Source organism: Carcharodon carcharias, chromosome 13 (genome assembly GCF_017639515.1).
Source record: "Carcharodon carcharias isolate sCarCar2 chromosome 13, sCarCar2.pri, whole genome shotgun sequence".
NCBI lineage: Eukaryota > Metazoa > Chordata > Chondrichthyes > Lamniformes > Lamnidae > Carcharodon > Carcharodon carcharias.
Genome location: NC_054479.1, coordinates 56788054 through 56804844, shown reverse-complemented (window position 1 = coordinate 56804844; position 16791 = coordinate 56788054). Strand labels below are relative to the sequence as shown.

General features: G+C 40.6%; 1 protein-coding gene across 1 annotated transcript in view; it reads right to left on the bottom strand.

Moving 5' to 3' along the window:
* Positions 1-16791, bottom strand: part of ppil2 (peptidylprolyl isomerase (cyclophilin)-like 2) — a 415520-nt gene that overhangs the window by 275725 nt on the left and 123004 nt on the right. Inside the window, exon 8 of the mRNA XM_041202829.1 lies at positions 11498-11587. Within this exon, the coding sequence (XP_041058763.1) occupies positions 11498-11587 (90 nt within the window). The remainder of the gene's footprint in view (positions 1-11497; positions 11588-16791) is intronic.

Genomic DNA, 16791 nt, shown 5'->3' with positions numbered 1-16791 from the left:
GTTTCTCATCCCTGGAACCCGAAGTTTCTCATCCCTGGAACCCGAAGTTTCTCATCCCTGGAACCCGAAGTTTCTCATCCCTGGAACCCGAAGTTTCTCATCCCTGGAACCCGAAGTTTCTCATCCCTGGAACCCGAAGTTTCTCATCCCTGGAACCCGAAGTTTCTCATCCCTGGAACCCGAAGCTTCTCATCCCTGGAACCCGAAGTTTCTCATCCCTGAAACCATTTTTGTAAACATCCTCTGTACTCTCTCCAATGTGTTCACATCCTTCCTATAATATGGTGCCCAGAAATTTACACAATATCCTAGCTGAGGTCTAACGAGTGTCTTATATAAATTCAGCATAACCTCCCTGCTCTTGTGTGCTATGCCCCTGTTAAGACAGCCCAGGATACCATATGCTTTATTAACTGCTCTCTCCACCTGTCCTGCCACCTTCAGTGATCTATGCACATATACACCCAGGTCTTTCTGCTCCTGCACCCCCTTCAAAATTTCACCCCTTATTTCATATTGCCTATCCATGTTCTTCCTACTAAAATGTATTACCTCACACTTCTCCACATTGAACTTCACTGGACACCTATCTGCCCACTCCACCAACTTGTCTATGTCCTCCTAAAGTTCCACACCATCCTCCTCGCAGTTCACAATACTCCCAAGCTTTGTATTATCCACAAACTTTGAAATTGTCCCCTGCGCACCAAGATCTAGATCATTAATATATATCAGGAAAAGCAAAAGTCCCAATACTGACCCATGGGAAACTCCACTACAAACCTTCCTCCAACCAGAAAAATGCCCATTGACCATTACTCTCTGCTTCTTATTTTTCAGCCAATTTTGTGTCCATGTTGCTACTGTCCCTTTTATTCCATGAGCAGTAACTTTTCTTACAAGTCTGTTGTGTGATGCTGAGTCAAATGCCTTTTGAAATTCCATGTACACTACATCAACAGCATTACCTTCATCGACCTTTTCTGTTACCTCTTCAAAAAACTCCAGTAAGTTAGTTAAACACGATTTCCCCTTTAGAAATCCATGCTGACTCTTCCTTATCAACCCAAATTTTTCCATGTGACTACTAATTCTATCCCAAATAATTGGTTCTAGAATCTTGCCCATCACTGAAGTTCAATTGACTGATCTGTAATTGCTGGGCTGATCCTTACAACCTGTGGTACCATATTCAAGAAGGGATAAACCAGGTAATTACAGGCCAGTGAGTCTAACATCAGTGTTAGGGAAACTATTGGAAAAAACTCTGAGGGACAGAATTAATCTCCACTTGGAGAGGCAGGGATTAATCAGGGATAATAAGCATGGCTTTGTCAGCAGGAGATCATGTCTAACAAATATGATTGAATTTTTTGAGGAGTTGATAGTTGTATAGATGAGGGTAGTGCAGTTGATGTGGTCTACATGGACCTTACTAAGGCTTTTGACAAGATCCCTCATGGGAGAATGGTCAAGAAGGTAAGAGCCCATGGGATCCTGGGCAATTTGGCAAATTGGATCCAAAACTGGCTTAGCAGCTGGAGGCAGAGGGTGATGGTTGAAGGTTGTTTTTGCGATTGGAAGCCTGTGACGAGTGGTGTACCGCAGGGATCGGTGCTGGGACACTTGCTATTTGTAGTGTGCATTAATGATTTAGATGTGAATCTAAGAGGTATGATCAGTAAGTCCACAGATGACACGAAAATTAGTTTCATAAATAGTGAGGAGGAAGCCTTAGATTACAGGACAACATAGATGGGCTGGGTAAGATGGGCAGAGCAGTAGCAAATGGAATTTAATCCTGAGAAGTGAGGTGATGCATCTTGGGAGGACTAACACAGCAAGGGAATACTCAATGAATGGTAGGACCCTAGGAAGTGCAAAGGATCGGAGGGACCTTGGTGTACAGGTCCATAGATCCCTGAAGGCAGCAGCACAGGTAGATAAGGTGGTTAAGAAGGCATATGGGATACTTACCTTTATTAGCCGAAGCATAGAATATAAGAGCAGGAGGTTATGTTGGAACTGTATAAAACGCCAGTAAGGTTACAGCTGGAGTACTGTGTGCAGTTCTGGTCGTCACACAATAGGAAGGATGTGATTGCACAGGAGAGGGTGCAGAGGAGATTCTATAGGATGTTGCCTGGGCTGGAGTGCTGCAGCTATGAAGAGAGACTGGATAGGCTACGATTCTTATCCTTAGGGAACAGAAGGCTGAGGGGGGAACCTGATAGACATGTACAAAATTATAAGGTACTTAAATAGAGTATATAGGAAGAAACTTTTCCCCTTAGCGGAGGTGTCAATAACCAAAGGGCATAGATTTAAGGTAAGGGGCAGGAGATTTAAAGGGGATTTGGGGAAAATGTTTTTCACCCAGAAGATGGTTGGAATCTGGAACACACTGCCTGGTGCAGGAACCCTCACAACATTTAAGAAGTATTCAGATATGCACTTGAAACGCCATAGCTTACAGGACTACGGGCCAACTGCTGGAAAATGGGATTAGAATAGATTGGTGCTTATGACTGGCACTGACACAATGGGCCGAAGGGCTTGTTTCTGTGTTGTATAGCTCTATGGGCAGAATATTGCCGCCAGTGTGCAGGGACAGGCCTGACACACCAGTGCCTAAAATGACGTGCGATGACGTCGGACATGCATCCCGGCGTCATTTCAATATTTTGTTCGGCAGGCGCACACCAGAGGCGGCTGTGCACCCACTGAACTGTTAGCAGCCTGTTAAGGCCATTAAAAAAGCAATTGAAGTTATTGGCAATGCTGCCCATCAATCTTAAGGTTGGCAGGCAGGCGAAGGGACCAAGTGGCCTTTGCATTTTTCAGGAAATCTCATCCAAGGGCAAGATGAGGTTTCTTGAAGGTTTTATAAAATAATTAATTAAATTTTGCAAAATTCACAAACAGGTCCCAGTGCATGTGACACTGCCACATGATGGGACATGTTTAAATAATTTTTTACTTCCTTTATTAAAAAGCTTTATTATCAACTTAATCTCCCTGAGGCAGTTCTGTGCCTCAGGGAGATTGCTGTGTTCTTGCGCAAGCCCCAACTCTCCCTCCTCCCCACGCCCACACAGATAGCGCTGAGCGCTACCAGCCGCATGTTACACTGGGAGGGCCCTAATTGGCCTACCTGCGTAGAATGGCGGCATTCAGCCGATCGCAGGTGGCGATCGGCTCTGCCTCTGCCCAGCCCGCCCAACATGGGTAAGATTTTACCCTATGACTCTACGGCTATGACCTTTTTTTGAACAAGGGCTCAATGTTTGCAATCCTCCAGTCGTCTGGCACCCCCTAGTCTAGGGAAGGCTGAAAGATTATGGCCAGTGCCCCTGCAATTTCTACTCTCACTTCCTTCAATATCCTTGGATAGATCTCATCTGGACCTGGTGCCTTGTCAACTTCAAGTAATGTCAGTCTATTCAACACTTCATCCTTGTCAGTTTTGAACCCTTCTAGTGACAGAGTTTCCTCGTCTGTCATCATGGCCTGGGTAGCATCAACCTCCTTGGTAAAGACGGATGTAGAGTATTCATTTAATACCTCAGCCCGGGCCCCTTTGTCCATGTGCAAATTCTCTTTTAGGTCCCTAATCGGTCCTACTTCTCCTTTTACCACCCGTTTACCGTTGATATGTTTAAAGATGACTTTGGGATTCCCCTTTATGTTGGCTGCCAGTCTTTTCTCACGTACTCATGACTGAATTTCGAGGTGAGGGTGTCATCACTAAGCCAAGGTTGATATCTCTTTCAACCTTTAGAAATAAATAGATAGAGTAGACAGTGTAGCAAATACACAAGATTCGCTCTCTATTCTGCTTAGTGCTTCATTTCAACTGTATTGGTTATGAGAAATCCATGGGAGGCCAGTAATGCCTTCCAGCACTAACTCAAATAATTATATCCATGCCGTGTCTGTGTGCACTAAAGTACTGGAGACACATGCTGCTGTTGTTATGGCAACATAAAAATGAAAAACTGAAAATCAAGCAGATTAGTCAGCATCAGCAAAGAGAAAAGATAGGTTATGTTTTCAGAGTATATCTGATAAAGGGTAAATTACCAAAATGCAGTAAACCATTTTTCCCTTAACAAATGCTGACTATTCTGTTGAGCATCTTCAGCATTTTCTATTGCCACAGGTTTGCTTCCGGTAAGAGTTGTTACTTCTGCTGGCACCTTTTGGACCTTATCCATTATGTAACAGTGGGCATCAATGTCTTGGAGAAGTTTTTACTAGATTTGTAAATCTGAAAACGTTCCTCTATGGAACAGTTTGATTAAGTCACTTACTGAAACACTATGCAGTAATAAAGAAACAGACTGCTAAGAACATGCCCTTTCAAAGAACAAAGAAAAGTACAGCACAGGAACAGGCCCTTCGGCCCTCCAAGCTTGCGCCAATCATATTGCCTGTCAAACTAAAACATTTTGCACTTCCGGGGTCCGTATCCCTCTATTCCCATCCTATTCATGTATTTGTCAAGCTGCCTCTTAAACACCACTATCGTACTTGCTTCCACCATCTCCCCTGGCAGTGAATTCCAGACACTCACTACTCTCTGCATAAAAAACTTGCCCCGCACATCTCTTCTAAAGTTTTCTCCTTTCACTTTAAATCTATGTCCCCTAGTAATTGTCTCTCTCATCCTGGGAAAAAGCTTCTATCTACTCTGTCCATGCCACTCATAATTTTTTAAACTTCTATCAAGTCGCCCCTCAATCTCCCTCGCTCTAGTGAGAACAATCCAAGTTTCTCCAACCTCTCCTCACAGCTAATAACCTCCAGACCAGGCAGCATCCTGGTAAACCTCCTCTGCACCCTCTCCAACGCCTCCATATCCTTCTGGTAATGTGGCAACCAGAATTGCACACAATATTCCAAGTGTGGCCTAACCAAGGTTCTACACAGCTGCAGCATGACTTCCCAGCTTTTATACTCTTTCTTGCAGCTTCTGCATCAGTATTTTTACGGGTGGGTGTAAGGGTCTTTGTTTTTCATTGGTTGTAATCAGTTCCATTAAAAAAAATTCTTTATGTTCATTAGAATGTCAAGATTTGAGGAGTTCTGCAAGAAACTGATAATTTAAGGGTGCAGTACTGGTGCAAGCTAAAAAAAAAAGACAACCATTTCCTCTTCTCTACAAAGGAAGAAGAAAAACAATCTGTGATACACGATGTGCAAAGAGCTGAATTGGTCAGGGAATAGTGGTCCTAGAGATCTGGTAAGTGACAAACAGGAGTCTTGTGTCTCTTTGCCGTCTCTTACTAACCTATTTAGGATATCCTGTACTCCGTCATTTTGACATATTTAAGATTCTGATTTATACAAAAAGAACACTGGACCAAAAACAAATTTGAACTGCAGAAAATATAAATGAATGTCTTCCTGGATGTTTACACTGGCAAAAAGAATTAAAATGGGAGTCCAACCATCCACAACCATTGAGCTCCCTGAATTACACAGGTTAATTGACAAAGCACTGGTTTAATGACTCTGTATGTACAGCGATAAAGAAAAAGACTATTATGCCTCGTCATGTCTCAGAAATATCCTAAAGTGCTTCAAATATACTTCTCTCACACTTATAGGGTTAGTAATGTTTCTGGCTAGTTCATCTAATTATATCAACAACAGTTACCCATTATCAAAAAGAGATATTAACAGAGCCAAAAGGATGGGAAAGATCAATGATTTGACTATAAAACTTTTATAAATTTGATTTCCTATTAAAACCTTCTCGCCTTGGGTCTATTGGGAGTCAAACTCAAAAGGTATTGCCAGTGATTTTTGTTCAGTTAACAGCTGCCACAGTTGGAGGAGTGAGAATATAATTGCTTTAAAAGGCCTGTCCCAACACTCTCTCATAGTAAGAGCAAGTTGACAGCAGAGCACCTCAGATTGTAATGGTATTTTCCAGCCTAATTAAATCAAAAGCAAGCAGTGGCTAGCCCATTCAGTAAAAGGCCACTGTTAGTTTTTTTAAAATGGCCACCTTTGTTTTTAGAACACATATCTACATTTCCAAAATAAAGCAAAAATGATTCTAAAGTTTCTCAAGCTATGCCAGCCTTGAAATAGTAAGAATGCTACAGTAAGTTTATTTTTAATTTGGAAGAAGGATGGTCAGCACATTCCTCACAAGATTATCCAACACTGGTTTGAATAGCTTAGTGTAAGAAATAGAGATAATTCACACATCAGCCTGGCAGATATGCACCACCCACTACAATTCATCCTCACTGCATTTGTACAGATTTTGTTATGCTTCAGCAACTGGGTGTCTATTAATGTGAGGGTGAAAACATTCAAGTAGAATGAGAATCCAATTGGAAACAAATACATCAAAATTAGTTTGATCTAAAGGTTGTCAACTCAAACACCACCAACTGCAAAGAGGAGAAGCTGTCTTAGCAAAATCAATTTAGCAGGAATATTTCCGAACCTCAGCCTGGTACACAAAATGATACTCAAAAGTGAATCTCGATTTTTTTTGTTAAATCATATATGCACAAGCTATTTTTTTGTGTTGTATATGATGCAGAGGAAATTGAAGAGTCCAGTCCAGTGTTGGGTTCTACTTTCATACCACTGTTAAATTAGATAAACCTACCTCTCAAATGACTGCCAGAGCACTGTAGAGCTCTGAGGTAGCATGCAAGAGTGTGGGAGGATTCATCTTTGTGCATACAAATTCTGTCCCTGTCTTCTGAATCTCAGATGCTCAGTGGAGATGAACCAATTTTCCAGTGATGAGAATAAGAGGGAGAGTCATGTTGTGCCATTCTTAAGTGTACCTAAGAATCAGTTTAAGAATATCAACAGAAGACTGACAGCAGGCCACTTGCCTGTTTATTACTATGAGGCTTCAAACAAAGGCAGGTTCACTCCAGAACTCTAATTTTGCTCCATCTAACAGTCATGAAAGTGCCTTGCCTAGCAGCTTCCATGGGAATTTTGTACAGAGATACTTACCTATTAGATATTCCACATTGTAAAACAATCCTTTTCACACAGAAAAATGGGAAATACCAAAATCGCATTTACATCTCCTCTAGGCCGATTTTTTGTTTCCTTGCTTACACCATTACTATCCACTTCTGCTTTGCATCATTATTCTTTCTACCACTTAATAACTCCTGTTCTCCATCTGATCAGAACTAGGGTGGAATTTTACAGCCCCTGACACTGGTGGATTTTCCAGTCCACTGGAGTCAAAGGACTTTTGAATGGCTCACCACATTTTACAATTTTACAAATTCCGCCCCTTGCTTTTTGTTCCCTCCCATCTCTCATTTCCCTGCCTCCATGCTTCCTTAAAACCTAATACATCTCTAACTTTTGCCAGTTCTGATGAAAAGATGTCAACCAGAAACATTAACCTTGTTTCTGTCTCCACAGGTGCTGCCTGACCTGCTGTGTATTTCCAGCAATTTCTGTTTTTATTTCAGATTTCCAACATCCGCAGTATTTTGCTTTTGTTTCAGTGATCCAATTCAGTTTTTACAGTACAGGAGCCAGGTTGTCTAAATTCTTCTAATCCTGAGGATATTCTCTTCAGGATATCTATTGACAGATTGACAGTGTCTAAACTTCTTGCACCTTAAATAGAACAGGTTTTCATTAAAGTAGAAAGTCCAGTTACCACAAATGCGGCATCAATCGAGCTGTCACTGGCTGTTGCAACAGCTGTTTTTAAATATATATATATATATAAAAAAAAAAATATATATATATAGATAGATGATAAAGCATCTGATCCTGTGCCAGCAGTTAATTCCATCCACATCAAGCAAATTATTTATTCCTTGACTATCAGGATAAGAATGCATGCAATTTTACACTCTGCGTCCTTCCAGAAGAATCATTATATTTAAAACCTAATTAGTGTGATTTCCAGGACGTCTTCACACCCACTTCTATAGAGCATTGGGAAGCAGACAAAATCTTTCATTCAATCGTGTAGCGTTGAAATTATAAGCTAAACTGATGAATGCAATTTGTTAGCTACTAATAAGAATTACAGAGCTGTATTTGAAAGATGCACACAGACTTTCTGGAAAGACTGATGATCTCTTTAAGAACTAGGTTTCTCTGGGAGATGATTTTTGATAAAGCGCCTTGCTTCCAGCAACTAATCATGTGACCAAATTATCTGGGAGTTAAACAACAGAAAAAGGGACAACATGAAGTTAATTATAATGGGGAATAGCTTGAGTGTTGGGTCTGTTTCAGGCAGACTTTTTGAATTTAGAATAAACTGGTAGCCGAGCAGGGACCATCTCTTTCCAGCTGATTTCAGTTCAAATTCTGGGTGCTGGTTAAAAGAGTTTAAAACTTTTCAGAGAGGGAGAGATGCAAAACTCCAGAGTTAAAGAATATCAGAACCAATAGGGTTCTGACCTGATGTGGCTGCATTCAAGACGTTAGCAATGCCTGTGTTGAACTTGGAGTCTACAACTGTGGGACAACTGGAGGAGATTTAAAAGGTAAATCTAGCCAGAAGTAAGTGGAAGACCAATGAAATCTCAATCCTGATATAGATCTTCAAAGTAGTACTCAAAGCAAGTGATTAATCTTCCCATTTTTGATAAGCATTTGACCTCAGTTTTGGGGTTTAAGTCAAATGGGTAAAGAAGGAAATTTGACTTAAGGAGTGAAGTTTAGAGAATAATTAATTGTGTTCATTGTACTTTTAGTTACTGACTATTTAAGATAGAGTGTAGTTATTAGTATTCATGCTGTTGATTTTTGTTTATTAAAATTCTTTTGATTTAAACCATGAACTATCTGGCTTCATTGTTTTGTAAATACCTGGGTTTTCAGATTTCCAAAAAAATATAAAAACCTTCCTGGTTTCTACCAAGATCACAACACTGAAGAAGGGTCTTTAACCCTAAATATCGACTGAGTGATTTCTGTTTCTCCACAGGTGTTGCCTAACTTGTCTTTTCTGAGGCCGTTTTCAGATTTCCAGCATATGCAGCATTTTGCTTGGAAGGCTGTTCTCATATTTTTGCACTGGTGCTAGGAATCATGTATTATAATCCTCAAGGGCTATCTTAAAAACTATTAAATTGATTTTGCATGCAATTTTCTTTTTATGACTTTCCAAAATCTGATGACAGAAGAGTTTCAATTTTAAAAGTCACAAAACATCCCTGAAGATTTCACTTCCACAGCAAAATTTATTGCAGTGGTGTTAATGGTTTGAAAATCTGCAGTATAGGACTTCCTAAGATCAAGAAACCAAGCTCAGAGCTCCAGATCAAGGGATGGATGGCAATAGTTTGGTGAAGTGCATGTTATAGTCCATTACACACACAACACATTTTTCTTGAAAAACCTAGGATATATGCTGAATAATTTGAAGTGCATGGTATCAAAAATCAGATTTATCAGCACACAGTCTAATTACATGCTATCTCATTACTTTTTAATTTAAAAGAAAACTCTTCCTCATCAACATATAGTTATAATTCTGATGTGATGAAGCTATAACATAAATGTAAAGAATAATGAACCATTTCTCTATTTCATTTATCACCAGTTGTTCCATATTCGTACCTAACAAAAATCTAGCAATCTCAGTCTTAAATGTTTCAATTGTCCCAGCATCCATAGCCATTAGGAGAACAATTTCCAGATATCTATTACCCTTGGTATGAAAAAAGTGCTTTCTGATTTCACTCCTAAATAATCTTGCTCTGATTTTAGCAATATCCCCCTTTGCTCTGAATTCCCCCAGCAAAGGAAATAGTTTCTCTGTACCTACACCATTTAATCCCTTAATAAATCTAAATAGCTCAATTAAATCACCCCTCAACCTTCAACTAAGTACAAGCCAAATTGATGGAACCTGTCCTCATAACTTAACCCTTTAAACCCTGGCATCATTCTGATGAATCTGCATTGTACCCCCTCCAAGGCCAGTATATCTTTCTCAAAGTATGATGCCCAAAACTGAACTCAGTATTCCAGATGGGGTCTGACCAAGGCTTTGCACAACAGCTTCTCTATAGCTCTGTCTCTCATCATTAAGAAAGTATTACAATTTTTCTTTCCAGATCCAAAGTGGGTGACCTGATAGTTTCCCACATTAAAATCCATTTGCCATTTCCCCACCCATTTACTCAGTCTACGTCCCTTTATAACTTCTGCTCGCATCTACGCAACTTACTATGCCCTGTAATTTGCTGTCATCTGCAAATTTGGACGTACAACTCTCTATTTTTTCATCCAAGTCATTAATATGTTAATATTGTGAAAAGTGAGGTCCCAGTACAGATCCCTGGGAAGCCTTTTATTGTCACATCTTGCCTTCTACAGAAACTAGATTTAACAGCATAGATGCCACATTATGAATGGTGGACTTCTGGAAGAGAATAGATGAAACAAATAAAATTGACTTTTTTCATAAAATTGCAGACAGAATGTGGCACAGTACATTGGAGAATTGCAGCAATAGGGAAACCATAGCCTGAGAATCACCAATACATCTCTTCAAATGACTAGCCCAAACAGCATCAGCAGAAATCTAGAAACTGCCTGACTACCAGCAGCAAATGATGCTTTATAGTACCAGGAAGTGTAGATGAAAGGAACAGCAAATAAAAAATAGGTGAGCTTTGACTTTTTTGAAAAAAAATTTCAGATATTTTAAACTCAGAAATAAAAGCCATTTAGTCCCTTGAAGTTCTCTTCCAAATTAGATCCATCATATTCTCATTAACTATGGAGCAGTCTAGCTGATCAAGAAGGGAGTATGACTATCCTGTCTGAAATCCCATGGAAACATTGCAGCTGTCCTTACCTCTCTCCCCAGTCAGTAGCATCACCACCTTGTTTGCTGACAGGATGTGTAAGATTGTGCCATCGATGGAGCCACTCATTTTTCCCTGAAACTTATGGTTCAAATTCCACACCTGTGCACTACAGCAGAAGGGTGTGTTGCCTGTCAGGCGAGACATTAAAATAAGACCCTAGCTGACTGGCGTGCAGGGGAATGGTAAATATCTCATAAGATTATTTGAGGAAAAGATTTCTCCCAGTGCCCGGTGTGTTCCCTCATTTAAAAAGGAGCAAAAGTATATTAACAGATTATTCGCCATTGTTGTTTGCGGGATATCGCTTACACAAAATAACTGCCACATTTGACCACATACTAGCATGTACTATACTTCAAGATGCTTCATTGTATAACATATGTGAAGCATTTTGAGATGCATCATAAGACAATATATAAATTCAGGTGTAATTTTCTTCCTGGCTCCTACACTTCCTATGCTCATGGGTTCTCTTCTACTCACAACCTTAATGCAACAAGACACACTATGCTTCTATAAGGTGTGGAAACAGCAGGTCTATTTAAAAACTTGCATAATGCAGAATGGAAAGCTAGCACTTGCATAATGAAGAACTGCCCAATTACTGAGATAGATACTGACTCTAGAATGTAAAAGGGAAAACTCTGTACCTGCAATGTGATGATGTCTTGCCGATTGAAGGGTTCATCATTAAGAAGGTCTTTGTAACACTTGGTCTTAATATTCAACTGCTCCACAGCCTAATTAAAAAGAAAAAAGGAACTAAAAAGCTTTTGAACACTTAGAATACTAAAATATTCTTCTTCTAACTCTGCTATTGCACAGAATTACAACAACAGTGCCCATTCCTCCCACTGCGCAGAACTTCAATGAATGCTGTCCAATCACTGCCATGAAACACAAAATTCGATTCCTTCCTGATGTGGTACAACTGAGCTTCCAGCAAATCAGAAACTTTACAATTTATTTTATTCACTTCGTAGTGCCAGCCTTAGATTTATTCTTCATCTAAAGAATGGTGAAGGAAATGAAAAGGAGAGAGAAGCAAGACCAAAATCACAAACAACCAAAATATGGCTGAAAAAAAGAGACTTTTTTTTGTCAAAGCTTTTTGTCTTGCACTCATTGAAACAATTCGCAAGAAAATACCAATGTCAGGAGAAACAACATATTTATACTGTATGAGAAGAGTGTGCTAATTGGTTCGCAAGAGGACTCTGATTGGTAGAGGCATAGCCATGGAGAATGCACCAGAAATAGTGACTGACAGTTAACTGCCAAGCATTGTTTGAAATTTAAACCAGGCAGCTTGGCTCTGATTGGTCAAGACATTGCACTGGGAAATTAAACAGTGAATGGCTGTCACTTATTTTGTTTAGCTGGAACAGGCACAATATGTGTACATGTTCTTTCTGTCTGCAAAGAACAGGGCCCTGTATATTGGTATATGTCGCTTCCAGTATAGGTAAATGCGCCACACTGCGGGCCCGACCAACAATCTTAAATTGGTTGTCAATGTAATTCTTAGCATACCCAAGGACTATTTAGCAAATGTTCTCCAATCGCAGAATCACAACTAATGTTAGACACTTGTTTTGAGTTTTGCAAGCACAGGCTGGTTGGATATGTACCTTGTCCATTGTGAACGGCAGGAAGGGATATGCTGTTTGATATGATGTGCCAGCATTCGGGACATACAGCCTACATATCTAGCATCATACCAGCACTGAAATTCATACACCACATTACTCATTTGTGTGATAGGCAGAACATCTTTTTGGCTTGATGACAGCATCCTGTTACTGGCGAATACCATTCCTGTTGCTAATACATAGTAGCGTGAAACAGTTAGCTTCACCTGTTGCTCAAATTTTTGAGATAGCTTGCCCTTCCAGGGTAAACTGAGGTAGACTGGGCACTTTTCAAGGCCAAAAGTGAGGGCCTTGGGCCCATTCATGAGTTTGCGTAAAATACAGCGTTGAAATGATCTGATTAGGATAGCTATGACCGCAGAATGTCTTTGATGCGCCCTACTTCAGCATCAAGCTTGCATGGTGAGCAAATAGTTCGAGCTGTATTTATGAGATTGCCGATAAGGCCAATCTTACAGCATGTGGAACTGTAAGAGTCCCAAGCACATATTGACCAATAATCTTCAGTCTGCTAAGAAATATGCTGATAACCAATTTAAGATTGTCAGTCGAGCTCGCAGTGTGGCGCATTTACCTGTATTGAAAGCTACATATATTAATACACAGGGCCCTGTTCTTTGCAGACAGAAAAAACATGCACACATATTGCGCCTGTTTCAGCTAAACAAAATAAGTGACAGCCATTTGCTGGTTCATTCCCCAGGGCAATATCTTGGCCAGAGTCAAGATGCCTGGTTTAAATTTCAAACAATGCTTGACAGTTAACTGTCAGTCACCATCAACTGTTGCATTTTCCATGGCAACACCTCTGCAATCAGAGTTCGCTTGCCAACCAATCAGCACTCTTTTTTCATATAGTATAAATAAGTTGTTTCTCCTGACATTGATATTTTCTTGCGAACTGCCCTATGAGTGTAAGATGAAAAGCTTCAACAAAAAATGTCTTTTCTTGCAGCATTACTCAAGTTCTGTACTACCAAACGAGAAAGTAAAATTTTGCAGATGCCAGAAATCTGAAATAAAAACAGAAAATGCTAGAGTTTCTCAAGAGGCCAGGCAACATCTATGGAGAGAGAAACAGAGTTAATGTTTCAGGTTAATTACCTTTCATCAGAACTGGGAAAAGTTAGAAATAGGTTTTAAGCAAAGGGAAAGGCAGGAAAAAGAATAAAAGGGAATGTCTGTGATAGGGTGGAAGGCAAGAGAAATTAAATGACAAAAGGGTTAATGGTGCAAGGCCAAAGGAAGTGGTAATGGGACAAGTAAATAAACAGAAGATATGTCTCAAGGAGTTGCAAATGGCACAATATCAAACAGCTGCCATCTGAAAGCAAAATGAGAAAAACAAGAATATGATCAAACCCTGCAAACATAAAGGAAACAAAAGGGGGGCAGAGGTTATGGTTTGAAACTGTTGAACACAATGTCGAGTCCAGAAGGCTGTAAAGTGCCTAATTGAAACATGAGGTGCTGTTCCATGAGCTTAGATTGAGCTAAAATCAGGCAGTTGTCTTTTCACCTAGCAATTATGAAGGAGTCAATTCTTTGGTCGGTGTATGCTGAGTAACATGTCCAGTAAAGGCATGTCATATTGATAACTTTTAAAGCATAAACTGTACTCCATGTGGAATCTTCTGGAACTGACTTTTCTTTCTTAAATGGACCAATGATGGGCTGCAAAAGATGGCCACTGAGGGTCACCTGACTATGCCCATAGATTCAAAAACTGCCACACTGCTTCGAAAGGACAAAAGAACACATTCTAGACTAGAGATGTCACTATCCGTCTTCTGAAACCATTCAAAAAGTTATTTCCTGATTTGAATGGGTCATTTTGAAACCAAAATGGTGTATGTCTGCAAACAATAATTCAGGTTGTGGCTAATCAGCTTAAACCTAACCACATATTCGGAAGGGAGCTGTGAGAAACCATATGATAAAGCAAATAAGTTTATCTTCCTATTTAAATCTTTAAATGCTTTCTGCACAAACACACAACTGCAGAAACAGCAGCAGAAGGGGCAGCAATACCTATGCTTTAGGAGCTGGAGACTAACAGCATCCACCAACACAGCAAACCGACCTCCTGATAACAAGACTACAAGTAATTAACTCTGTGACCTGCAGAAAGTCCACCCTTTCGAGAGAATCTTGCAACAACTCCGGTATATGATTTCAGCTATTGAACCCTCACCTTGAACTTATGCCCCCTTGTGACTGACCCTTCAACTAAGGGGAATAGCTGCTCCCTATCCACCCTGTCCATGCCCCTCAATCTTGTACACCTCAGGTCACCCCTCAGTCTTCTCTGCTCCAATGAAAACAACCCAAGTCTATCCAACCTCTCTTCATAACTTAAATGTTTCATCCCAGGCAACAGCCTGGTGAATCTCCTCTGCACCCCTTCCAGTGCAATCATATCCTTCCTATAATGTGGTGACCAAAACTGCACACAGTACTCCAGCTGTGGCCTCACCAAGGTCCTATACAACTCCAACATGACCTCCTTACTTTTGTAATCTAAGCCTCGATTGATAAAGGCAAGTGTCCCATATGCCTTTTTCACCACCCCACTAACGTGCCCCTCCACCTTCAGAGATCTATGGACATCTTAGGGGGGGATGTGAGGAAAAATTTTTTTCCAGAGGGTGGTGATGGTCTGGAATGCGCTGCCTGGGAGGGTGGTGGAGGCGGGTTGCCTCACATCCTTTAAAAAGTACCTGGATGAGCACTTGGCACGTCATAACATTCAAGGCTATGGGCCAAATGCTGTTAAATGGGATTAGGTAGGTAGGTCAGGTGTTTCTCATGTGCAGATTCGATGGGCCGAAGGGCTTCTTCTGCACTGCGATTCTGTGATGTGATGATGATGTGAATTCATCTAACACTACTTCAGGTGTAAAAATCCTCTTCTTCATCGGACCTGCACTGTGACTTTTCCAAGACAAGACAATCACATGAATTACAAACTATTCTTTTGTTTATAACTCGTAAGAGTGCACTATTTCCTGCAACTGTATTTTCCTTGAGAGATAGAGAAAGGGAGAGAGTGGGAGTATGTGTGCATGTGAGAGTGTGAGTGGGTTTGAGAGAGAGTGTGAGCGAGTGACGTAGCGTTAGATTTTCAGGGTGAATGCTCGAATAAATAATCCTCTTTATTTAAACCAGAGAAAAGTTTGCCGCTGGTTATTTAAATTGTCCACACACTCAGGTTAAGAAACTTACACATCTTCCTTTTTAAAAACACACTGATTACAGACAGTAAAGGAAGAGAACAGGGGTTTCAGTTCTCTCTAACTCGTGTCTGTAACACGAGTCAAACACTGCCTGAACACAAGCTTTGCTACAGTAATTTTAAAAGGAATAATTCAAAAGAAACTTCTTTAAAATTTCTTTAGAATTTCCTGCTGTCAAGTTTGTAATCAGATGATGTTAGGTTCAGTTAAAAAGCAAGCTTCTTTTATAAACTCCAGGATCAAAAACCAGAATGTCAAGTTTCTCATTGTTATCAACCATGAGAAACCAAGAACACTCATATGCATCTCACCAAACCACAGCTGCCTTCAAATAACTTAAATCTTTTTTCTTTGTGTCGATAATCACTGCAGAATTACATCAATGACAGGACCTCCTTTGGGTGAATTATAAGGCCTCCACCACCAGCGTATTTGAAGGCCAGGTGGCTTGTAAAATGAAGCAGGTGGCCAACCGGCCGCCTTCCCCCCATATTATACGGGGCAGCTAAGGCATCAGCAGTCCACTCAACCTTGAGCCTATTGAGGCCTTAAGTGGACAATTAACTGATAATTAAGGGCCTCATTCCATTTCTATTGCAGTGTTTCGGTCTGCAAAGGAACGCAGAAGCAAAGCGGACACATCTCCTCAACATCCCCTATCGCTAGGGACTTCCCAGCCATGTCCACCCAAAATCCTGGAACTTAACTGAAGCCCAGGGGACATCTTCACTTCTTTGTTGGGACAGGTTGTAGTCCCATCAGTGGCTACCAGTGTCTTCTGGCGCTGCTGGTACTATAGAGCTGCCAGGCAATCAGGCTAGCCAGCAGCTCTGTAGGATGGGAATTCCTGTTCCTGAGGGGTGGATGTCCCAATCTGCTTTAGTTAGGGCTCCCCCTTGTACTATCACTGCAGAGCAGCCAGATTTCACACCGGTGAGGCGCTGACCAATTTTTAATTGGTGGGCGGATAATCCGTCCTCCTGTAAAATTCATCCCCTTGTTTCTTTCAATTTTGTTTTACATCCAGGTTCAGGATAGAATCTGTTACCTGTGTTA